This window comes from Larimichthys crocea, chromosome XII (assembly GCF_000972845.2).
Source record: "Larimichthys crocea isolate SSNF chromosome XII, L_crocea_2.0, whole genome shotgun sequence".
NCBI lineage: Eukaryota > Metazoa > Chordata > Actinopteri > Sciaenidae > Larimichthys > Larimichthys crocea.
In genome coordinates this window covers 25,461,638-25,487,900 of record NC_040022.1, presented here as the reverse complement: position 1 = coordinate 25,487,900, position 26,263 = coordinate 25,461,638, and the positions used below count along the sequence as shown (strand labels likewise).

Sequence of the window (26,263 nt, the reverse complement as noted above, 5' to 3'; positions counted from 1 at the left end):
TCAAGCTCATTTGCAGTTTTTGATTTAATTTTATTGATTTAAACATGGCCCAGTCATTCACATAGTGGCAGAGAAATAAATTATATTTCCCATTTGGGGTAAAATTGTGCCCATAATTATGAGTGACATTTACATATAAAAGCAGCTTTAAATGTAACTGAGTGACAATATAAAATGGGAAAATTACAGTTAGATCTAGGATTAGTCAGTTAATTATTCGGTCAAATGACAGAAAACTGTTCTGCTAACTGATTAATTGTTCAAGTCATATAATTTCAGGACAAATGCCAAAAATGTATTTTGTTCCAGATCATGTGAAATATCTACACCCTGTATATTTGCTGTTTATCTTCATCATTAAAATATCAACTTGGGCACTAGGATATTCCAGTGATCTGTTTTTTCTATCCTCTGACATTTTATAAAACAAGCAATTAATTCAGCAAATAATCATCATATTAATCGACAATGAAAATAACTGATGGTTAATTATATTATATGTGTGACAAACTACAACTGACTAAACAGTTTGAAAATACTGAGAAACCTCTGTCTTAACACCAGGTGGCAGGAAAACCCTTACCACACAAAAAGGCAATAAAAACAACCACAACTCTTCATCACTGAGGAATCAAAGGGCATATGCAGCTAATTGATTGATATATATATCCATAAAAAATTGTGCTTATAAGATTTCTTAAAATTCTCATAATCTTTTTGGGGGAACTATATCATATAGATTGTGTTTTGTCTGTCTGTCTTTATTTATTTATTTATTCTATCTGTCTAGTGCATTGGCAGGCGATCAAACAGCAGTAGTCAATATTGTGGAAAAATCAAACCGCCAGTCTTGCATGTTTAAAGGCACAGATGGTGCAATAAATATGATTATATATCAAAATAAAGGATAATTGATTACTTTTTTTTTCTGTCTAGCTAAGCCAGAATGAAACCACAACTGAGCAGAGTGCATTAAGTGTCTCTTTGTTAGTAAAATAGCTTATGGAAAAGAGTCGCTGCTGTTTCTTTACTGCAGTGCAAACGCAAATAAAATGTCCTTTAATCTGCTTTATTATACTGGGGAAGGGCAGGAGCTGTATGTGGGACGTGTCCTCACATGGGTGGGACAGTTTAATGGGAAAGGAGACCAGGAGCAGTCACTACTACATTGCTGTCAGGTCAGGTTGAACATGTTGTGAGCCTGCTCATTATTTACGCATTGATTTTTGTTGTGTTTTTAATCAGAGCTGCGTCAAGTCAAACCGAATAACACCGGAAATCATACGATTTAAAAAAAAAAAACTTTAATTTTTCACACTTAGTCGATCAACGTTCATCGAGGGAGAACTTTATTTTGAAAGGTTGCGCAAAAGTGTTGTGTGTTTTTCGTTCACGTGTTTTTGACATGATTGTGAATCCTGGTGCGTTCAGGACGTTTTGAGAGAGCAGAGTCCAACACGCTCCCACTCAGAAGAAGTTAGTTGGGAGGTTTTAAAGTTTTTCTCGGATGTTTCCCTCGTAGTTTCCACCTTTCTATCTCTCTGCTTTTTTTTCTTTTTTTTTCTTGAAGAGAAACGTGTAACCTCACCTTGCGGTTGGTTGTGTGGTTGTTTGGTTGACCAGGGTCCGGTGCTGTCAAACTTTCGTTGACATGACATTTCGTGGACATTTGTTGCACCGACGACGGATGGACTGAAAAGTTTGGTGGATTTTTTTTTTTTTTATCAACGAGCTACAACAAAACGGACTTATTGCAACTACTTTTGTAAAAACATTGTCATTAACATATTTAGTTAAAGACATGCAGAAGTTCAATTCCACCGGTACCCACAGCAACACGCTGCCCCGGGACGCGGAGCTCCAGCTGCGGTTAGCTGACAGCGGCGGATCCGGGGAAGGGAAGGAAAACGGGGCTGGCAAACATTTCCTCGCCCAACCTGAGGAGGAAAGCTCGTTTTGCACCAAGAGGAAGATGCTTGTCGGTTTGGATGTAATATGTCTCTGTGTTGGTAAGAATAAGTCTATTTATTTATTTTCCATTAATGGTTTTGACCTTAGGTAAACAGCTTGTTTTCCTGTTTTTTATGGAATAACTGCAGATTAACAACCAATTCCACCTTAAACACACAATTTGCACCATTTGAAAGCTTCAGTCACAATAACTAACCTTTAATCATTCTGAAGGACCCACGCATGTCTGTCAGCTTTCATAATGTCAACACCAGCTTTGTAGATCATATTACCTTTTTGAAGGTTAGAAGGAGGTTAGACCAAGCTGCTTTTTTCGCTAGGGGAGGGAAAAAACACATCGGATTTGTTAAAGTTAACGAAGCTGCAAAGCATTTTTCCAGAAGTCAAATGGAAACTGTTCAAACTTTCAGCTTGTTCCCCCCCCCTCTGTACACGTGGGGGCCGGAGAGGGAGAGAGGGTGGAGGGGGGGGGGGCTCAGCTGGCAGGAGCAGAGCTGTCCCGGGAATTCATCTGTTCCCATGGTAACCCCCCCAAAGTTCCCGGGAGAAGAACGTGGGAATCGGGATAAAAACATGCCCCGTGATTGTGTTCTCGTGCCGAAAATTACCTCTGTTCACTTGAGAGCTTTAGAGCTCCCTCACCCACAGATCATCAACAGTGCACAGTTGGCATGGTTGGACAAGGCCTATAATTCAATTACATTAATAAGTAGCAGTTTTCAAAAGAATTACAAACATTAGTAACAACAACTCACTGACAGAGCCATAACAAAGAAGAGGTCAGAGTGAGTTTCTCTATTATAATCTACTAATGGATATCACTTGGCAGTGGATTTGTTAATGTGACAAGTAATGCTTATTTATATAATAAATGAATCCATCAATCATTTGTTTTTGTTTTTTCACGTCATTGTCCAGTTAAATTGCTGAAACTAAAGACTACTTACTAACACAATACAATGATGTTTGCCCATTCTGCAAATCAAAACCCCAAAGTCTTTAAATGGAAGAACAACAAGCTTGTAGATGTATTTTTACTTTAGAAATGACAGATAATGAAAATTCACATTAATCACAAACAATATCAGACACCTCTGTGTGATAATATGTGGTCTTATTGGGTTTTTGATTTAATTTCAAGCAGCATGTTAAGAAGGATTGCCTCAGTTGAATAAGTTGAGACTTAATACGATGACAGATTATCTCCTTGTGCCCTCATAGGTAATAAATTACCATAATAGTGAGATTAAACCTTTTAGTGCCAGAAAATGTCTCCAAATCCTTTAGTTACATGAATAACTAATATGTAATATGTTAATACGTTCCCAAAGTTGTATTATTTGCATTTTAATGACATACTCTTTGTCCATGTTGTGCTTGGTAGAACTAATCCATGTGTTTAGCTCATTCAAACTACAGTAATGAATCACATTTTAGGAGATAATTCTATGTTTGCATGTATAACATTAAGAGTCTAGTGACCAAAGCTGTCAGGGAAATTTAGTGGAGGAGAAAGAACAATATTGCTTTCTTAAATGTTGTAGTATTTAAATGTCAAAATCAGTGAAATTACTACTTTAGGGTGGTACTGGACTCTTACAGGACTTGAGTAAAAGTACTTATTTACTTTCCACCTCTGTTCTGTCTGTGGGGCCTGAAGCTTCACTTAGGCACCTGCTGTACAAGAATGTGATTTTTACTGAAGCGTGAGATAAAATATAGTGTCGTAAGTTTCATGTTGTTTTCTCACATGACTATAGGGATTGGAGCATCAGTGTTGTGTACACGAGAGACTATTCGAACCGGGAGCAAACACAGGGGAGGCGGAACCTGTCTAGGCAGACCGACAGGTCTCAGTCTTGTTGGCAGTTAAAGCAGTGAAGTTGCCTGGCAAACAAAACGACAGTACGAGGCAGTCAGTTTCCGTGCCGTGTTATTCTTAACCCCTGCAGGTATGCTATTAGCTGTTCACTCTGCACACTTGTCAGCTGCTTTGTTCTGAGTTTAGGAAGTGGCTAGCGACCGAGCATCAGTCAGCACTAAGGAAGGAATGATCTCTTTCAGTTCTCCTCCTCAGACACACACTGAGCATGCCACTTGCTGTACTTTCTCACAAAATTGCGTGCCCTGACCCCTCTTATTTCCCCGCTGACTAGATTACAACACTGAGACTGAGTCACTGAGCCTCAAGCTAGACACAGCTGAGAGGATTTAGAGAGTCAGTTAGTCTTGTGACTGAAATATCCTTTTAAAATGAGTTCGCCTTCTTGCGATGGATGTAACAATCGCAAAAGTCCCGGTTTGAGTTGATGCGTTTCAATGTATGATTTTCAAAAAGTGTAAGGTTTCAGAGTGGTGACTTGTTCAATACACTATGTGTACTAAAATGAGAGCATAATATTGAACGATACAGTCAGGTATAACATATTGTTGCACTCATTCTTGCTACTGGCAGAGCTTATTAGATGTTAGATCACTTACAGATTCATGACTGTCTGTCTGCATCCTGCCCACATAACCATCTTGTCAGCAGAGGCCTGACCTTGACTCATCTGTGGCTATTTGTCAGTGTATGCCATTACTCAGTAAAAATGAATCAGGCCCTTATTTAAGTTAAAACCACTTATCTCTGACTAACCCAATTTTCTCTAAAAAATGTCATTATCAGATCTCCTCAGACGACTGACCCGCCAGCATTATTTATCCTGTAAAGGGGCTCATTCACTACTGGAATTTTAGCCTGAAGCATCCAATCCTAATTATGTTATCAACTGAAGAGGGATTCCACATTGATCTGAAGGTTTCACAGCCTCTCTTTATGTGTTTTAGTAGTTAAACACATTTAAGTTTAGGAATGAATTTGAACGCAATGAGGTTTTGACTCAGGGTACCTGATCAGACTATTACTCAACACCAGACCTGTCTTACATTGTTGTATTCCAGTCATGAGGCAGTGTTTTTAATGGGGCTGTTCTGACATGCACAAGAGAGATGCTTCACAAAGATGGATTGTTCTGATTTAGCTCAGTGTCAGTAGGTTCCATGGAAGTTGCCATTTACAAGTGTTTGCTTGTGTGTCTACGTGCATTACCAGTGGGACTACATGGGTTTAAAAGAGAGAGAGCAGACAGAATCTGTGCCCTGTGGCTGGATCCAAGATATAGTGTCCAGCCACCCAGGGGTCAGGAGGTGTCGGCTGCTTGCCATATATGCCGGGCACGCAGGGACAGGCCTCCCAGCCTGCACTGCTGTTTCCCTCCCACACAGGTGGTCCTTACTCTCTCATCACCCCAATAAAGCTAGTTATTGGCTCTCTTAAGAGTAATTGGGAAATGATTGGAAGTGACACTCGAAAGCCCTCTATTAGCTTATACGGCTTAGAGAAACATTATAATTGCCACTAGGCTTGACCTTTTTTCTGGAGGTTAATTGTGAAATAGTCTCATACTTGATATGCATAAGATGTTAGGCTGAGTTAAAATAACACAAAGGAGAAGAAATCATTCACACGGTAGATAAATTGCATAGATTTAAAACAAAAAAGTAAAAAAGTCATATCACTCAATAAACACAGAACTAGTTTTTTTGCCATACAGTAGAAAGAGAAAGCTGGAATCAGTTGATCACTGTGGTGTGTGAGTTGTTCTTGTTCTAGACTTGAAGCAGCATGCTAGGACGCGAGGACTGGTATCTACCTAAGAGATCTGAATCCTAAAAGGGCTCCCTCTTTCCAGCTTATCTCTGTATTTGCCCCTTTCTTTTGTTCTACTGTTCTCCTTGAACAAACTCTATTTTGGGACTGAAGGTGTTCGAGCCATGTAGCAAGGTGTGAGTGTGTGTGTGTGTGTGTGTGTGTGTGTGTGTGTGTGTGTTTTGGGCGGATGGCGGGTTTATCTTTTAGGATTCCTGATTCTGTTCTTTTGGCAGAGAAAGCTGCCAAGTGAGCGAAGCAGCAAGAAGCCAACACGTCACAGCATGTCAGCGCGTAAAGGGCCAGGAATATTAAATTGTTTCCTATGTGATTGTATGTGTGCGTGCTCATGTGTAAATGTTTGGGTGTGGGTGTTTTTGTGTATGCGTCATCGTGGCTGCGAATGTGGACACCCTACTACAGCTGCCATGTGCGTGCTGTTTGTTGACAAATTCGCCAGTCGTGTTTTGCTGCATGTTTTAGGCCCTGATCAAACACGCATTTTGAAGTTATGAAACACACTGGCGTCACTCTGTGGCTGACAGATGGCGAGCCATTAAAAATGGCTCAGTCAAATCATTAGCTAGAGATGGAGAAAGAGATTTTGCTTACTCTCCCTCGTTAGTGTATTATTGCATCTCTTTCCCATTTGACAGCACTGCAAAGATTCAGGAATCCATTAGCTGCACTCTTCCTTAGACTGTCTACATAGGCACATGTATTTGGCTGTCGATACATCTTCCTTCACCCATTAGCACACCAGAGCCAGCTCAGGTCTTCAAAATGCCTCAGTTGCCTGAAGGCTAAGGGGCAAGTAAGAGCCTGAATGAGTAAACAGCCCCAGGATGGGAGAGTAGAGTGAGGTGTGGAAAGAGAGAAGGGGTTGAGGATCTACAGTAGGGGTCGGAGGTCAGACCCAGGGGCGCCTGAGGGATCTTATCCACAGCTGTCTGTTCATGTCCTAGTGAGGAAGTTGTACTGAGAAGTATAGGAACTGTTCAGACAGCAAATAGCTTCAAATGTACTTTTAATGAGGCAGCTGCAATCTTCTCCTCGATGGCAATTCCGTAAGTGCCCAGGGTGGTCCATAGGTATTAGCTGTAATGAGTGAATAAAGATGTGTGTAGTACTCTAATCCTCAGTGCTCATTAGCTAGAATGGGTTTGGAGAGGTTTACCAGCAAAGTGTCTGAATCCAAATACAGCCTGTAGCCCCGCCTTTGCGTCTGTCAGAATTAATGACTCGTCATCTTCTGTCTGTTCCCCCATAAGAAGACTCAGACAGCCCCCTTTGGCGCCATGGCATGGTTACCCATCATCGAGACCATTTTATCATTGTGTCACAGCTCACCTGCTTCCCTCCCTTCATCTTCTCATGTTCCACTATGAAGTTGTGCAACTGCATGTTTCCCCGCAAACCAAAACACACTGACAAAACAACCCTGCAGCCCTCAACTCTTTCCATACATACAGTACTACCGCAGTCAGGCCGCCCCATGCCAAAGACCTCCCCTGCAGTCCCAACCACAACCCTGTGTCGTTTTCACATTGCAGACTGCCAGCCCTTACCTCACTGCACACCCTTACCTTCATACCGCAAAAATCCACTAAAGATCTTCTTTAAAGTTTCCAAGGTACATACCAGAGTGGCGGGCCCTTTATGTTCCGGCTGAATCAGGAAGGCAAGACAGACAGACCACTTTAGACCTCACCACTCATGCCCTGAACTCCAGAGCCGGGCTCCAGGAAGCAGGTCAGTGATGTGTGGAGAGAACAGAAGCAGCTGTGGGAAGCATGTCTCCACTGGCCAGCAGTAACAGTAACAGTGGCGGTGACAAAAAGGAAGAGCTCTCCTGGTGCATTGTTGGAAGACAAAGCAACATAAAGGCAGTTGGAACCACCTTGCTCACAAGAAACGTACACTTTCTTCTGCTGTGTGTGAGTTTGTAGATATTGTGCATCAAAAGCTTCCATAAATATTAGCATTTTCAACTAGCAAGGTACTCTCAGCTGTTTCTCGCTGTCCCTTTCTTTATGCGCTGTTTTTGCCACTGCATATGAGGTGGATACATCCACTATATGTCTTACCATTAAGACAAACCTGTGAGCCTGTGAGTCCAGCAGCAGCAGATGCTGATGATAGCAGAGATCCAAGACTGTTGTGGCTCTCCAGTCCCTCTTTGTTCTTCACTGATTTGACTCTTTGTGCTGCCATCAGGGCAGACAAAACAGAACAGTCTCTCAGAATAATACATTCAGCTATGGAAAAAAAACAGGTGTGTGTCAGCACAGGAGAACACCACTCACCCGTATCCCATCTCTCCATCCTCCAAGGATGAACAGGAAAGAAACACCATCTAGGACACTCTCACATACACCCATATACACACACAGTACTTTAATTGGGTTTGTGGCAGTTTGTGGTTGCCAATCATAATCACAGCCTTAGTGTGAATGACTTCATCTCCTGTTTAAGTGTTACCTTCCCTATGGTACGATAGTCTGTGTGTGTGTCTGTTTTGTGTGAACCTGTGTGATAGTGCATGCAGTCTCTTCCTGTACTGCCTCTACAAACAAAGACTTTTTTTTAATATCAGGTGGAACATAAAAGACTTGGCTTTGACCTTAAAGTACCTGACTCCAACTGAATAGTGATTAGATGAAAGAACAGACCAAGGCTACTTTATGGAGGCAGCTTTGTGCAGTTAAAGTCATTATTGCACAAATAACCGTACAAACCCACCCAGCCCAGTTTATGAGCATGTTAGGCAGGCCGTCACACTGCTTCCTATAATGTCGTTACCAGGGATTATCATGCTTGCAAAGATTCAAATTACGACATTTCACAGTTCAGTTCACCAGCTTATTATTATTTTGCAAGGTTGACTTGAAGGTAAACATGCTGCTTAAAATTTAGTTGGGAAAGACTGGCACATGCAAGCTGGTGAGGGGCCCAGTGAGGGTGGACCACCCCTAAACGGTGCTATAGCAAGCTGGGCTACAGCCCAAACTCAGCCCAGTCCTAAACTGCAGGCCAGATGGACGGTATGTTAACAGGTCACTAATTGTTTGTCCTCCAGTTCTATCAAAGGGCCAACAAGAACAAGGCCTGTATAGTCACACATTATTGGGTATGATGAAGGAGATGGCTATTATTGTGGCTTAGATTTAGCTTTAGGTAGAGTATTGTGCTAATCTCTGAGGATGAACATACTGTTTATCCAACGGCATCCACAGAAGTTCATTTAGGTCTGTGATAGTGAACAGTCTGTTTGCCTCAGTGCATGCCTTCAGGATTGTTTGGCTGTAGTGTGGTTTATTTGGTTGGTTAGTTTTTCTTCCAGGTGCTGGTGGGTTTTTTGGTGGTTTGTTTGGTTGTCTGTTAGTCTATGTGGCCGTGGCTTTGGTTTGTTTGCATCCCAGTGTGGTTTTTATGTGTGTGTGTTTTGAGTCTGTATGTGTGTGTGTGTGTTGGGGGGGTATTCTGCTGGTTGAGGTGGGGTCGTGTTTACAGAGCGGGTCCCAGCAGAGCCCAGAACTCTGACCCTCACATTCCAGAACCACCACTAATGGCCTCCGTCTGCTGTTCTCTGCAGAGAAACCCTTGCTGCATCTCTCTTGGCCCCATATCTCCAGTTTTCTCTCACCCCAGTATAACTGCCCTCAGCCCCATTTGTCAATTTTTGAGCCTCCTGGCCATGTATTTTAGCCTAGTTTTTAGTCTGATGCTATATTGATCAGCAGATGTTTAGCAATATGACCGCAATGCATGTCGATGAGCAACTACCATCTGCCCTCTTTTTTTTCCGCTCACTTTTTCTGTTTTTTTTTTCATTATTTCTTGCTTTTGGTTGTTGTTGTTCTCCCCTTACAGTGAGCTCATTCTGGGCTGTGGTCATAGATGTGTAAATTAGAACCAGAAGACTTTCTTAGAGTGAGGCACATATCCCCTCGGCTCTCATTCCTCCTCTTCTCCTTCCTCCCTCCCTCTCCTCTCCTCTCCTCTCCTCTCCTCTCCCCCTTCTTTCTTTCTATCCCTTTTGACTATTTGAAAGCATTCCTGCTTTGAGTGTCAGGCCCAGCGAGCAGCACATTTTGGCCTAGCTGTGTAAGCCGACCCACTCCTCCGCCTCCTTTTGGGTCCCCTCTCAAGCTTTCCTGGCCTGGCTCTCTTTTGAGCATGTCTTGGCCAGGTGCAGAGGTTTGCTCACAGCTGCCTGACAGATGATGTGAGGGTCTCTGGAGTGTTTTTGTGTCTTGTTGTGAAAACTGTTGTAATGTAGTTGTAAAGCATAGAGGTTGACTGTGACAAAGGAGCTTGTAATTTGTATAGGATTGTACAGCACTGATAATTTCTGCAATTTGCGGTCAGTTTGGTGGATTTATTTTATTGAGAAGCTTTGCAACTGTGGAGTGATCGTTGGTTCATGGCCATTAGTGTCGAGTCCGTCTCTGAACTTCATGCAAAAATGGGAAAACAACACAAGCCATAAGTACCGGCAGGCCTGAGGTCATTAAATATGCTGCTATCTGGCTCAGCACTTCATTGCTCCCATTAGTCCCCCATATGTATGGAAAATGATCCCTCAAGAAGTCCATGTTCCTACTGTAACCACAGAGGGTCGTTAATGGAGAATGTGCCCATTACCTCCCTGTCAATGCAGCAAAATATTGATTATTGAGAGAGCACTAGCAGAATCTGATGAGGACACAGACCAATCCTGTTAATGGATGGTTGAAAGCAGTGAAAGGCCTCTATTTGCCACAAAACTGACCTGATTAAATGTCAAATGCTGCACTTTCTGTTGCAACATTTGCCAAAATATAATCATAAAACACATTTCAGAAGAAAATGTAGCATGTCCAGTCTTGCATAAAAGACAGCCGTCTTGTACAATAAGAGGTAACTGTGATTATACGGTTTTTAACTCTAAACTTTCATCCCTCAATCAATGGTCAGTGATCAACTGTCAAAAGCATTACTTTGAATATTAAAATTACAATGATACTTTGATTAAAATGTGTAGATTATTATGCCTTATCATACTCATCTCTTTCACACACACATAGTTTTTCTTGCCTCCTTCTGACATACACATATAGTACAAACACAGGTCAGGCCAGCACGCTGCAACTGTTTTAGTTAAAACATATTTAAAGTGGAGTGCAGTGCATTATTATCATATGAAAAAAATCTGCACAACCACTCAACTTGAACCGGAGATGAACTAGTCATATCTTTGCAGGACACAACCAAGGTATGACACACACATACACAGACAGATAATGGGATTATGGGTAGGAGATTAAAAGATGTGTGTGCATTTTATGCAGGTGGCGGAAAGAAACCAAGACGGCTTCACACAGGATATTTATTTTTAAACTTAGAAAAGGACGACAATGATCTTAGCTAATATAAACTAGTTAGAATTACTTCAAGCATGTACTTTTCTCTAATATTACTCCTCCTAAAGATATGTAATGTAATGTAACTGTGGTCACAACATAGTATCAGCAGATTTCAACATTAAAAGACAATATAAGATTATATTCGATATAAGAGACTAGAGAGACAGAATTAATACTAGGATTATTTGAATGGATTGCATCACATGATGTACTAAATGCATAATATAATAATCCAGTTGTTTGAGAAGATACAATTGGCACTTGTTATAAGGGAAGGAACTCTGGACAGACAGCATCAAAACCTAAAAATAGATGTGAATAGCTCCATTATCAGAAATTCTTTTGTCTAAAATAAAACAGATAGCACCTGTTTGTGACCTGCATGTGGACGTGTGCGTTCCATGAGGTACATGACTTGACGTGCGTGACTGAGCAGAATTTATGTAGGTGTGTGTAAGGAGATACTCAAAGATGTGGTGAATGAGATGAGGATCAGATGAGAGGTGCTTCCTATCTTTCTCTCTCTCTCTCTCTCTCTCTCTCTCTCTCTCTCTCTCTCTCCTTTGGCGTCACAGCCTCTGATATCTAGCTGCAGTGTGTTTCCCACTCCTTTTCTTACCAAGGCCTCTCTTAAAATATATTGAAAGACGCTAGCTTTTATCTGTGTTTTGTCTTTCTGTTAGGGCAGCATGACTTTGACTACAGAGGTCACCAACGCAAACTTTTCACTACAGAATAATGTTCTTAATCCAGTCTGGCTCTGTCTCGGCTCTTGTCACACAGCTGTTAAGAGTCACCTTTTCTGTGCTGATAACCTCAAAACTATAGATTATTTCCCTTGTTATACTTGTTAATCAGTTCACTGAGGTTGAATGAGCGATATGAGAGTTTTATAGTACACACAGTTACCTTTAGTAGGTCAGGTATGCTTAAAAACATGTTTGCGTGCCATTGTTTGCGGGTTTCAGTGTGTGTTTGTGTGTTGTTCCTTTTGGCCTGATTTTGAGTGTGTATCCTGTGCACTATTCAGTCACGTAGTCTAAGAGATTCCCTGGCAGGAGCAGTGTTTTGGCCTGGGTGCTTTCCAGCCAACCAGCAGGCCTGGGATGACAGGAAGAGGCACAGAGGTTAATGATTAGTCCCATGTTCTCGCTGCATTCCATGGGGTGACAAGGGGACATGGGATAAGGGACAACGAAATGGACATGCTGGGCTGGCTTTTACAGCCCTGCTGGTTATTAGTTTGAAGTATAACACAGAATAAAAGCTGTGTAACTCAGTCATTGTTTCTGGGGACTTTATCTGCCATCTCCCTTTTAGTCATTAAATCGTTGTGCAACTTTTCTTTCACAATGAACTTTCACCATCAGGCTGTGAGGTTTGTTTGCTTAAGCATGTCAGACCTTGACTGCCATTCACCTGATACAGACTTCTCATAATTAGTGACCAACCAGGAAACACAGTGAACACACAAGCAGAACAATTGTTAACATAAGACCAGATTGTTAAACAACACCTTGCTCTTTATACAGTGAGTTTATTGTCCTTTATGTTTGGCACACTGACATTTTCTGTGTATCATTCCCTCTTAATATATTCTTCCTCCTTCCTCATCTTAATTCTCTTGCTGTTGTTTCCATCTCCCTATCAGTCTGTCTGTCATCCCTTCTTACCTCTGATCCCTTCTTCCTTCTGATTCCACACAGCTATGTGTGGAATGCTTCATCTTCCAGGAATCTGGAAATCATGTCACCAGATGACTGATCCCTTTTAAAGCTGCTCTCTTCATGGCCCTGTCAGACAGGAGTATCTCTGTGTCTTACCCTCTCTGTCTCCGTTATCTTTTTTTTTGCACGGACCACATGCTCACAGACATTCATCAAGCCATCTTTTGTTTTGTTTTTTTTGTCTGTCTCCCCTCCCTCTCTCTCCTACATCTCATTAGCCTCCATCCCATTCTTTGCGTGTGAGTTGAAGGCAGTGACTCCGTACAGGCGAGGCTTCTTCTGTGGAGATGCCAGCATCACTTATCCCTACGTGGATAGAGAGGCCATCCCTGACAGCCTGCTCATTGCTGGTGGTATAGCCATCACTGGCATAGCGGTAAGACAACCTTAGCTGTTGGTTTCAGCAGTGAGTTCAATTTCTTATAACTTTAATATATGTAAGTATGTGTTTGTTGAAACAAACATACTTTAAATATTATCGTATTTGTATAGCTGTACTGTATGACTTATGTCTTAACCTGTTTTTCCTTGTCTCAGATCGCATTAGGGGAATGCTATCGGGTGCGCTTCCGAGGTGTACACTCACGGGCCTTTGTTCGAAACTGCTATGTGTCATGCCTGTACAAGGAGCTGGGAAGCTTCCTGTTTGGTTGCTGTGTGGGTCAGTCTCTCACCAATATGGCCAAGCTAAGTGTGGGACGCCTGCGCCCTAACTTCCTCTCTGTCTGTAACATCACCTATGCGTCCATCAACTGCACTACAGGCAGCTACATATCCCAGGTCGTATGCAAGCAGCCTAATCAGAAGATGGTGGAAGAAGCAAGGTGTGTGTGCATATGTGTTTTTTCAATTAAAAAATGATTTTGTTTGCTGAAGGTGTGGTAAACAATAGCTCGACTAGTGAGTGAATAGAAGTTAATGTGTAACCTTTGTCATTTATTTATGTTCTCTTTCAGGAAGTCTTTTTTTTCCGGCCATGCTTCCTTCGCAATGTACACCATGCTCTATCTGGCAGTAAGTCCCACTAATTTGAAATACATACGCACACATCTGGAATGTGACCTTCACAGTGACCCGAGCTTGTGTAATTACAGTATTTTGTACCGTGTTTACAGTGTTGGAAAAATATTACAGCTCTCACTTTCAGTTCACTTATTAGAGACCGATCACCAATCGCTAGAGGTCCAAGAACACTCTGTGCAACTTTTAACTAGATAAGCTAATTAAACATGCGCAAACACACACACAGAGGCATGTGTTGTTAAATATATTCAGACTTCCTGATCGTGAGGGAGGAGATCTTTGAGAGCAGCTATTCTCCAAAGGCATCCTGCTTCCAACTGAAAGAGCTGGTGAGACAGAGAGACAGGGAGGAGGGGGAGAGAGTGGATGTGTGGGTGGGGGTGGGTTGGAGAAAGAGGGAGAATGTTTTCCAGGGGGAACATGAATAGATGAAGAGACTACACAGACAGAGGAGGCCTTGTTGTGGGTCTCATTTAGAGGAGGGGGTGGAGGGCTGAATATGCCTGCTGAGAGATCGACAGGCTTCTTTCAGCTAGAGACACCCCCCCATGCACCCCCCATCCCCAGTCTCCCCCCATCTCTTCATCTTTCTCTTCCTTTTTAATACACACTGCTCTGCCCAGTAGTCATTGGTACATTGTGAGAGAGAAAATAACCATTAGATGAAGACAAATGCACATTCTTAAACAAATGCTGTCCATATTCACCATGTATTCCCCATCATTTACTAAAAGATCGAAACGAATTAAATGAAAACATCAATTAAATGAAGTGAGGATGAGCTCTCCCCTATTTGCACTTAACACTATAGAAGTCCAAATGAAAAGCAGCTCGTCTCTGACCAAAAAGAGACGCACAGGGATGAGTAGGGGAAGACTGAGTCAAAGGAATAAAAGGGTAAAAGTACTGAAAGGAAGAAGTGGTCTGAGAAAAACAAGGGGCTCAGTGTTCGTTATTTTTCTCTCCTCTCCACATCTTACTCCATTGTTTCTCCTCACACCGCAGGCACAAACACAAACCCTTGCATGTGAGGTTGTTGCTAGCTAGTGCTTGAGCAGACTGCAGACAACCTGGAGCGACTGTGTCAAACCTGTAGCAACATGCCACCCGGACCGTGGCCAGCTGCTAGTGTTTAAGGCAGTAACAGTGACACCTGCTTTCAGCTGGGATAGGAGAGGGAGAGAAGGACCCGGTGAGGGTCGGCCTCACCGCAGGAATGTAGGCCACGTGCTCCCCAGCTTTTAACAGGTCCAGACAAACTTCAGCCACCTCATAAAGCTGCATCATGTTCGCCCTGTGACCCCATTTCTACAGATACAAACATCCATTCTGCGCTGCAGCACTGGCGCAGGAGATGAGGATGAACAAAGGGAGGAAACGGGGCTTAGATAGTATTAATGGACTCGTGCCAAGCTTCTCTTTCCCCTCTAGGTAGCAGACTGAGTGGATGTCGTATGTTTTACTGAAAGGGCTCCGCCTTTGTTTATTGAAGTTGAATTATATAATGCATACATCCACATTTCTGTAGTTATTATACATAATAACAATATTATTCTTCTTTCTTGCAGTTCTACCTGCAGGCGCGGTTGTCGTGGCGAGGAGCTCGGCTGTTGCGCCCCCTAATACAGTTCCTCTTAGTGATGATTGCCATCTACACTGGCCTCACCCGCATCTCTGACTACCGGCACCACCCCACTGATGTCGTTACAGGCTTCATCCAAGGAGGGCTCACTGCTTACTGGGTGGTATGTTGAAAAAATAAAAAAACCTCTCATTGTCTATATAATCTTGAAAAACAATTATCTCCGTCTTTACAAGATTTGTTTCTCTCTGCTCTCTGTTGACTGAGTCAGCTTAAACAATAGGCTTTCCCTCTCATCGTCCTCACTCTGATCTCTCGTGGTGTTTATGAGCATTAAATGATTGGCAGTGTGTGTGGTCTGTGTATGTTTCCTGACATGTTTTGTCTCTGCGCCTGCAGGCCTTCTACATCTCCTCCATGTTTAAGCCCTGTGCCCGTCCAGACCTGTCTCCCACTAGCATGTCCCTGGAGAGTCCACTGTCCAGCCAGCAAACTGTCTGTTAGCAGGCACATCATTCCAGGATTTAGAAGATAAGAGAAGATGGACAGGGAGAAAGTCAGATAGCACAGGAGGAGGAAAGTAGAGAAACTTCAGTCTTTAAGAAAGGGAATCATTCTAAGAGAAGGATATGATTAAAGAGTACAATCTAACGTGCTTGCTCTCTTTTGGGCATACTGATACACATACAAACATACATTCATAGAGTAATCTAACATGTTCACACACTTACACGTGAAATACAAGAAGCACATTTGACTGTAAGTCAGACCCGTCCAGTGAAAAGAACTGCATAGTAATATTGCAGATATTTTTTTATACATGGAAAAAAAAAATCAAATGTATATTTTTCAAAAGGATTTGTAGAAGCTGCTAATGTTAATAGTTTCCCGTTTTAACTTGTTTTCTTCTGTGATGGAGGCTCTTGGTCAGTGCATTTAGTTTTCATAGCAGAGCTGGTCACTCTTTGGTCTTTTTTGTGAGAGCAGAAAATGCCAGCCTCCTCTTTTTGATCCTTTGCTCAGCTTGAAAACATCAGCCAGCAGCTGTGAACTAAGACCATCAGAGCTCAGATGTAAAGACAGCTCTGTGCCATGTGATAGAACTGGCAGTGATGAGGAATAAGCACGGACTTCAGCTTCTAAACATCTTTCCTTCAGTGGCCTGATGTGCCACTGCTCTAATCAGACTGCCCTACATCACTATGACTAAACAATAACATAAGCAGAGATATAAAAAAAAGTATTTGTGCTGTAATACAATTCTGTCTTTTTGTGTAATCAAGACAGTGATGAGGAGGAATCTGACCATTCCTCATCGCTACCACTTTTCTTTACTAACCACTTTGACTGTGTCCCAGAGGTGGAGGTTTGACTGAATTTTATAACTTTTGACTTTTGTCCTCGGACTCTCTGAGCTGCACCTTGATTTATGCCACTCTGACAGGAGAGCCGACACGGCTGTGACCCCAGCGGCCCTCCTGTGCATCTTTATTAATAGCACTTGAACGTACATAATGGAACCTTCTAATTATAATCATTATTATATATTTTATCACAAGATTAAATAATCAGTGTTTATTTTTGTTAATGACAGACTCATACACTATATTTGTTTTGGTTTTTATTGAAATGATAATTATTCAAATTGAATGTAAATAGCTGTTTCATTTTATAAACCACACAGAATTTCAAAAGTATTAGTTCCAGGTTTGGACAGTTTTTACATGTTTATTAAGTGTTTGTATTTACATTTGTGTCGATCAGGTACGGAGAGTTACTGTTGTATCTGTTGTAACTACTAGACTGAGCCACAGATATTATCAGAAAGCTATATTTTTTGTGTTCCCAGTTATTGTTATTTTGTTTTGTTTTGTCTGTGAATGCCAGAAAGGCAGAAATAACCACTGTACTCAAAAAAACCAAACCAATAAAATGAATGTTCAATGTTTTTAACTTCTTCTGTCCTTATTTTTAGTGTCCGCAAACTGAAAAGTAATGCACCGCAGTCACTTTCATGCCTAACAGACACAAGCATACTTCTCAATCTCAGTGTCACAATATTTATGTCACCTCGTTGTCTCTGGCCACTCCCGAGCAGAGTTGGTAAAATAAGCCATTTACAATTTTAAGTTATTTTTGGATACCAGACTCAGTGAGGAGGTAAAGAAATCTGGGCTGAAACAAAAACACTGAAATGATAAGTGATTTAACCTCCTGTGTTTGGAATCTTCCACTCCAGTGCTCTAGTTTCTTTCATTACAACTCTCTCTTTCTCCCTTTCATGCCCTTCCTCGCTTTGCCCCTTCACTGCTCTTAGTCCTTTTCGAATGCAGTGAAGCATGATCGGCTGTTTCAGGGGGTCATGCTACCATGGAGATACTTAGCCAGATACAGGTTGGGGCGTCTGAGGCTTTTTCTTTCATTTCTTTTTTTCTCCCTCTCCGATCCACTTCCAGGCAGAGGGAGGAGAGAATAAAAAGCGGTCCAGATCAGACAGAGAAAGCAAACGAGAGAGAGAGAGAGAGAGAAAGGGGGACAGGCGAGCAGGAAAAGTGGTCCAGTAATAAGGGGAAGGAGTAATGGAGGAGTTGGCAGAACAGATGGGGCGGTAGATATGAGAGAGTTAGGGTGATGGGCGTGGGGTGTCAGGGTGGGAAGGAATGTGATTGTGGTTTTCAGGCCTGTTTTGTTTCATAATACTGTAACTAAGGAGACACATTTCATTCCTGAGCAACGTATATGCCTGTGCTTGTGTGACAGGTTTTTGTCTATCTGTGTCTGCCATACTTCTTGTTATTGTCATATGTTTAGGTGTGTGTGACTGAGCTGAGCGGGAGGTAAGCTGCTCCACTGAGCTGAGCTTACACACCCTGTCAAACATGACATCTCGTTTACACTGTGACTGGTGTCTTCCTCACTAACCCTTTGGCCCTAATGGAAATGAATGGGGGTCGACAAGCTGAGGCACATTCTGTATGTTCAGATTACAGAGGTCCAGGCAAAAGGGCCTCACTATTTACACTGCTGTGACTGTGCACACAGTAGGAACAGTAGTCTGGCACTGTGGTCATCTGGAATAGGGTGCATTTGAACTCTTATCTCAACAGGTGAAAGCGATTACTGTCCGCATGCTTGCTCTGTGAAAGAAAACTAAACCCACTTTCTCTCTCTTGAAAGAAAACTTAACTTTGGGGGAATTCCTTGATAAGATTATGATTTCTGTCAAATTAGACAGGATGCAAAAATAGCATGGCGGATGCCTATGAGCACTGATCCGAATCAGCAAACAGATAAGTGTGCTGTGGAAGGCACGTAGCACACCTGCATATCTCTTCATGTCTGCAGAAAGGACACTTGTATCATACATCATACATGCATTTGTATGACATTGATAACATCATCAATGTGCAGCTCAGCCACATTATGAAACTCTGCTTGACCCTGTTTGAAGTGATGAAATAGCACTTTTAATGGAAATGTAAAGCATACCCTTTTCCCAGAGTCCTCACAAAATTTTACCTATCTTTGTTTACTTCCAACTAAAAGCTGCTTAAGGCTGAGAATTGATTCAGCTGTGAAGAGGAAAAGAAATTTCCTTGGAAATGAATTTTTGTTAAGTAAGAGCTTTTCGCTGTGGGTCTCCAAGGCATTACAGGCGTAGTCTCTGGAACTCTGCTGGCCTCTTATCCAGCTGTAGTCCAATTCTTAATAGAATTAAAAAGGATTAATGGGCTCTTTAGTATGCTCAAGTTCGGGCTTGCTCCCCTAGCGTCACTGCTATGCATATTTCTAAATCTCCCCTAGTAATGAAAGTCAGTGAATGCACTAGCTACAGTCATTAGGACTGCAAGTGGGCACATTGTGTGCTGATATGAGTCTATGAAAGGCATTAGTTTGCATGTTCCTGGTTAGATAAATCTTCTCAGGCCCCATTTCTTCTCTCTCTGCTCTTCAGGGATTAGGATGTGCAAAGTCAAGTTCATTGAATAAGCAAAGACATCAACTCTAAAAGTGATCGACAAAGAACCAACGGAAACTTCAGGTGGATAGCAGGGTCACAATCACTGCCAAATGTGGAAATCTTTGTACGTCTTTATGTAGCTGGTGTGTGTGCATCTACTCACATACGCAGCAGGAAATGCATACCTTATTTATCAGTCCACCACATGCAATATGTACGCATAAGATAGTACACGTGCTTTCTGATGAGGACAGTGTCATTGTGCTATCTGATGTAGATAGCATCACACAGCGAATCAAGGCACTGTTACGTATTCCACTGCACATATTGTGCTTGTCAGCTGAGGTTGCACAAGCTTATATACTAATGAGAAACAGAAAGAGACACATTTGAATCAGACACAGTCTGAACATGTAAGAGAGTATGATGAAATGCCTCCCGGGAAGAGTCATTCTCAGAAATGAAAAGATTAACAGGACTGAACATTTCCTCTGAAAACAAATTATTTAAATTTTATTTAAACTTTGGAAGGGTGAGGTAGTATAATACAACGAAGGTTACCTGATAAGACCTGATGACATAATGTAATATTTTAGGGTTGGGTGAGCTTAGTTACCTGCAGCTTCTCTTTGTTGAGAATAGGGTGTTCACCAGCTCTGCATTTCTCTCTGTCACCCGTAAAACAAACCAGAAGTAAACACTATTAAAATGTCTTTACAGACAGAAGATTAAAACTGACAGTTAAAGATTTGACTCGGAGTCATAACATGCAAATATAGACTTTGACAGCATTGTAGCTTATCTACCTGAACCTAGACAAGGGGTGAGGGTGTGTCTTTCAAGCTGTTGAGGGCAGACAGGAATGCAAAAAACAAGACCGCAGAAATAAAAAACAATAATCAGGACCCATAAGGTGTCAGTGATGACTGCAATGGAGAGTTGGAAGGACGATCCTGGGTTCCAAGGTCAACAAGCTAAGCCTTGTGCAATGCATTCACGTGCGGTGGTAATGTAATAATGACATGACACTCAGCCCATGAAAACAGAACATTCATCACTTGAGTAAACTATGTAGTATTACTCAAGTGAACCTCATAAAATTAGATATATACAACTGACCTCAATGCTCACTCGAAGGAGATGATTTCACAAGTAGTTTTCCTTGAGAGCTTTCCTTATTGTGTATATAAACATTTTTAGGTCAGTGTATGTTTGTCTTCATTTCTGTATTAGCATCTGTGAGTATGTTTAATCTGTGTTTTTGCCTTCCAGACTGTATGTTTATGTGTTCAAGTGTGTGTGAGCATGCGCATGCCTGTATGTGTGAATATTCAAGAGGTCATTTAGACCATAAATTCCACTTTCCACTTTCCCTTATACATACCATTATAATCTCACATATTCATTGCTATACTCCCACACACAGTCACACTCTCCTACATATGCTTTCACTCTATTATAATAAATGCCTGTATGAGAAATACTGATGGTATTTATAAAAGAAGATTGTTGTGTGTGTGTGTGTGTGTGTGTGTGTGTGTGTGTGTGTGTGCGTGCATGCATGCGTGCGTGCGTGTGTGTGTGTAATTGTGTGTACAGTATGCCAAAGAGAATAGTAGAGGAAAAGAAAGAACGGCAGTGTTGAGCAATAGAATAGTAATGCGTGAATAAATACAATGGTATGTGTGTCGACTGTACAGTAGTGTATGTAAGATAGAAGAGAAAAAAAATATGTCTATGCATGTGAAATACAATATTATTGTGTAAGAGAGTGGAATATTCTGAATAAGGGAAAAGAAATTTTGGGTGTGAGGAGGAATGCATGTGCTGCATGATGATTAATTAAAAATGAAGGTTGTTAGTTTCTTTTCAGGTCCCAGTAGACTGAAGTCTCATAGAAGAGTAAGAAGAAATAACAATAAAATAACAAGAATTTTACAGTAATAGTTACTGAAAAGACATTAAAATAGACACTATTCCACACTCTAAGGGGTGTCACTAGATGGTCTGGTATCACCAATATCTTATGGTGGCTAATGTTACCAAACTTTAACTACCTTAAATTAATATTTAGATATTGCTGAATAACTGATATGACTAATATGTTTGTTTGCTGACTTTATGACTCTACTGTTACATTACATTGTCTCATTTGTTCATCAAAAATGTAGAGCAGAGAACAGTGAAATTCTATGTGTTTTTATTCTGTGATAAACATTTGTGGCCCCAGTCACCACCATTGAGCAAAAGCCGTAAGTCTCACTTTAAAGCAGCTACAAGGAGTTCTTAACTGGTATGAAACAGTCTCAATTTAATATTGATGCCATTATGTGACGTAGAAAAGTAAAAGAGACCATCAGCGAGAAGATTGTCTATAGTTTTAAATGCCTATCAATGGGTCAGATTCCCAGAATCCCCTTGTTGCTAAACTAAGATAACTGCTCAACTAGTTAACTCAGTCTGTGCTGCCCGGACTGGGTGCCAAGGGATTGTTTTTATTTACACTGCCAAAAACACAAATTAATAATTAAATCTTAGAATGTAGCAATTCATTTTTTTCTGATTATTTACCTTGTCTCCTTGATGGTGAAGACGATGGGCCTATGTGAGTATAGGAGAGTATAACTATCTATGAAATAGTGATAGTGATAGTTCATAGTACAGCAGCGTGTGTGGGAGAGTACAGTGGTGTATGTGCCATGATGCAGATGAGTGTGTCTGTGATAGTGCTATCTGTGCAGCAGTGTTCCTAATTACAGGTCTCTCCAGGAACCAGCTGGAATGGCATGGAAAATTAAAAAACCTGAGGTGCTGAGGTCACACAATCAACACTGCGGTACATCAGAGAGCCCATGAAATGTGCTTGTTGGAACCCAGGAAACTGTTAAATACAGTGCAGGCCTCTCTCTTTCTGCTGCTGTGTATGCATCCATTCATCTTTGCTTTTGTGCATGTAGGTTTGATGATAGTTCAGTGCCAATAGTTTAATGAGCATGCACCGAGGAAAGACCTGACAATAGTCCTGTAATTCCTAGTTACAAATCAAGTTAACTAGTGAGTAATTTGTATGTACTGCTGATCCACAAACATCACTTGCTAGAGAAATCTTATGTAATTGGTAGGCAGTGGACAGTAAGTGCAGCACAGTATATTTAATAACAGTAATAATGAATTATTAAGTCTGTTGTCCATGCTTGTCTTTTCTTCTATTATTCTCTCTTGGTAACTCTTAATATAAATAATCTTTTTCCTTGCGCTGCTGGAACAGTTGGACTACAACAGCTTTTACGATGCATTGTTTACGTTTGGTGTAATTGCTGAACAATGTCAGTTTGACAGTCATGGCTGCTGACTACCACTGTTATTAGTGTTAACCTTGGGGGGTGAGTTATAGTTGCCGCTGTCCTGTAATTACATTTCTCCTTCCTCTTGGTTGTGGTGACAGATGATGACGGCAGTGGAAAAGCTGGTGAAGGGAAACCTCCTGCAATGAATGCAGTGACAGGGAGACAGTCCCAGTCCTGGAACCACAGAGGTAACTACCTGTCTAGACACTGAACAGCTGTCTTGGCTAGAGCTCGCACACTGCAAAAAAAAAAGTCAATGACCTTGTCTTAAAAAGTAAGTAGCTTGTTTGCAGTGTGAAATAACTTGAACATTATTAAATTGAATGACATTTATCTTGGTATTAGTAAACAGTAGAGGGACTGGAGAGTGAAACAATCGGTCTTTTTTTGCATCAGATATTTTGACTTGTCAGGAAAATAACAGATGGAACAAATAACCTAATAATGGCTCAACACAATTTGGATGTCCGTGTAAGGCACCGTGGCCCTGGAGCTGGAATCTCACCTGTGCATTTCATGCTATTACATGTCCCAATGAGTGCTGTGAAAATTGCCTGCTGGCACATTTTGCACCAGTTTAATGACATTTTGAAGTGTGTAATAATTGACATTTCTTGCAGTGTGCTGCTCTCCGGCTCTGTTCTCCTCGCTCCAATTTTTCAGGTGAGTGCCTGATTGCCTCACTGATCCGCAACACATCCAAACACAAGGCTTTGTTTATTTAACAATAGCACTCAGCCAAGTGTGAACGGCTACAGGAGGGCTGCCTTAAGAAAACATGGCAGTGATAGACATACTGACTTAACTTGACATTTTACAGGGCTGCAGCAACTCCCCATTTACAAATCCCTGTCCCCTAAAACCCCAGTCATGTCACTCACAGCTTTAGGTGAGATATTCTTGGATTCTGCTATGAATGACAGGAAGCAGTATACACAGAGAGCAGCTTATAAACAAAACTAACCAAATGGGTGATTTGATGTGAATTTCTTGCATACTTTCTCATGAGTCAATTTAGTGTGCATGCCAGCGCTTGTACATGAGTGAGAACAAATGGTGGCGTGTGTGAGTTGAGTTGCATTGTATGTATGTGTGTGCACGCTGTGTGTATAATTACGTGTGAAGCTACAGAAATACAGAGGGCACAGTATAAAAATCCTGATTCTTTCTGAGGGATTATCCTTCACAATGCAGGGCTTTATCAGAAGGCCTGGACTTCTGTAACAAGACACGCTAGCCCTGGAATCGCCCAGCCAAATACTGAGACTTACGCCAGCAATGAATCACACTGGGGGGGGCGGGGGGAAGAGAAGAGAAGAGAATAAAGAAAAGAAACACAGGAGAGAAAACGATGGCAAAGGAGAGCAAAGAGCAGAGAGGGGCAGGAAGAGATGACATGGGAAAAAGGAAAAGTGAAAGAGGGAAAGTGGAAGAGTGAAATGTACAGAGAAAGGCAGAGGTTTAACAAGTTTAACTGGAGGCCATGCTTCAAACAGAGAGGTTTGTTTTCTGACAGTGATCCCTCTCAGGAGATTGAGCTGGAAAACAGATTAATAGAGGCTGTCCAAGTTGCACTCTGATATTGCACAACATGTGCCTCAGCACCATGTGAATAAGAGCTGCCACGCACCTAACGTACACTGTCCAGAGCTTGAACATGTCTGTATGTTATAGCTTAATGCAGCCTCGCTATGCCTTTATATTCAAACTCCGATTGGCCTCTTAGGCAAAATCTTTAATGTTTGGCTCTGTAGAGTAGAGGTGTTTTTGACTGGGTTGTTTTTTTCCTTTTATAAGACTTTCTCAGCAGGATCAGGTTGCTATGCCCAGGCTAACCAAGCTCTGTAAAGGAGAGCTGTGGTTTTAGAAATGAGGGGGAGAGCTGGCTTCTATGGAAGGGGCTTTAATATGTGTCTAAGAGGAGTAGATGGGGTAGGGGTGTACATGGTATTGTATGAGGCCCCCGTGACTTTATATATTGATATATTCCCATGACACCTCCACTCCTAGCACACATGAAAATCATTTTTTCTGACCTTCTAATTTAGTTTTATTAGCTGTTCATTTTTTGGTGTGCCTTTATGTAACATCGAATTTTTATGTAATTTTATCGTCTGTTTATGTATTATTATTATGTATTGAGCTGGGTGAAGCCCACATGAATGTGATTAGTGTGTACACCAATCACATTTTCTATACGTGTGTATGTCAGTGTGTGTTGTTGTTGGTGTGCTTCCTGTGCTGGCAGCGTGTAGACGTCCCCTTGTGATATCCAGCCTGTGCCAGTGGGAGGTTCAGGCTTCACACTGAGCCGACTGGACAGACCAAAGTGTCTGTAACAGTTCCAGCACAATTTGCCCATTCTCTACACTCACCTCTCCTTTGGTCTTCCACTCAGAATGAGCGATTATGCGTATTACCATTTTATTTGAAAGCACTCCTAGTGACTCAATGCTTTAACTAGCCATGGTTCAATCACTTCTAAGATTTGGGTTCAAGGAAAAGACCTGTGGTGTTGCTGAATGTAATATAAGTGGAAAATATGTGTTATCTATATGGAAAGTCTAAAGTACGCACTGTCGGGGTGTGAACATGATACTGTTTTCTTAAAAAGAGTTACTCCTGGCCTGTATATGCTGTTTTGGTTGCGGTCAGCTTTCTATTGGGTGTATTTTGAAACCATTGTGGAGCTACACGAGCTCAAGCCAAGAAGGGTATTGTGCAGCCAGTGCTATTGTTTCAGAGCTACTCAGGATTCTCAGGGTGTTGCTTAGCCTTGCCTCAGCTTTGACTCCACATCTTACACACCCTGAGTGGTGCACCCAGTTTTTGCTTTAAACTTGGGTTTCATAACAGTGAACTGTATGAACTTTATGTGGGTTAATTTACACTGTCCTTCTTTTGTTCATAAACAAATCTTCCAAGACCAGAGTGGAAACTATCTATCTTTCAAGCTCTCAGAGTACTACCCTCATCCACATGGACAGGGAATGAGGGATTGAGGGGGTGGCAGTGAGACGGGAAGAGAGCTGTTTATCTCTCATCACCGCTCTTATGAACAGAACAAGAACGGAAGAGTTGAGACAGATGGGGAGAGGACTCAAATGCAGCAGAATTGTAATTATTTACCTTAAAAGTCATGTTTAGACTGTTTGGAATTTACTCCTTCTTTCAGACTACAGCACCGGACACAGTGTTTGTGGGAGTGTGGGCCATGGACATGCATGTCCATAGCTTTGTGTGTGTTTTCAGCCTGTCCTGCGTCATTGCTGCTTTCCTCTGTTTATGCAGGGGCTCAGTGGATATGGAGAGGGAAAATGGATCAAACAATTGGACCCCTTCCACACAGCTTCCTACAAGGGGAGCTGAGACAAGTCCATTTACTCTGTCTTTCATATCTGTTGTGACGCCAAGGATTGATGTAGCACTCAAGTATGACGCAATATTGAACTGATTACACCAAATCGGCTAATAAGTAAATCTGCTCTGCCTCAGTGTCCCTTTATCTATCTCACTTCAATCTGATAGGTATGTTTATGTTTTGGATGAACTT

General features: G+C 41.7%; 1 protein-coding gene across 1 annotated transcript; it reads left to right on the top strand.

Moving 5' to 3' along the window:
* Nucleotides 1-1,120: 1,120 nt before the first annotated feature.
* Nucleotides 1,121-17,350, top strand: ppap2d (phosphatidic acid phosphatase type 2D). Its single transcript, XM_010730385.3, has 6 exons — nucleotides 1,121-2,009; nucleotides 13,016-13,173; nucleotides 13,335-13,621; nucleotides 13,754-13,811; nucleotides 15,389-15,565; nucleotides 15,802-17,350. The coding sequence occupies exons 1-6, from the start codon at nucleotides 1,802-1,804 to the stop codon at nucleotides 15,904-15,906; spliced, it is 993 nt and encodes a 330-aa protein (XP_010728687.2). The 5' UTR covers nucleotides 1,121-1,801; the 3' UTR covers nucleotides 15,907-17,350.
* Nucleotides 17,351-26,263: the final 8,913 nt, after the last annotated feature.

Coding starts and splice junctions, on each gene's coding strand:
- ppap2d (XM_010730385.3), top strand. CDS start 1,802: ATGCAGAAGTTCAATTCCACCGGTACCCACAGCAACACGCTGCCCCGG. Junction 2,010..13,015: donor TGTAATATGTCTCTGTGTTG/GTAAGAATAAGT, acceptor ACATCTCATTAG/CCTCCATCCCATTCTTTGCG. Junction 13,622..13,753: donor AAGATGGTGGAAGAAGCAAG/GTGTGTGTGCAT, acceptor GTTCTCTTTCAG/GAAGTCTTTTTTTTCCGGCC.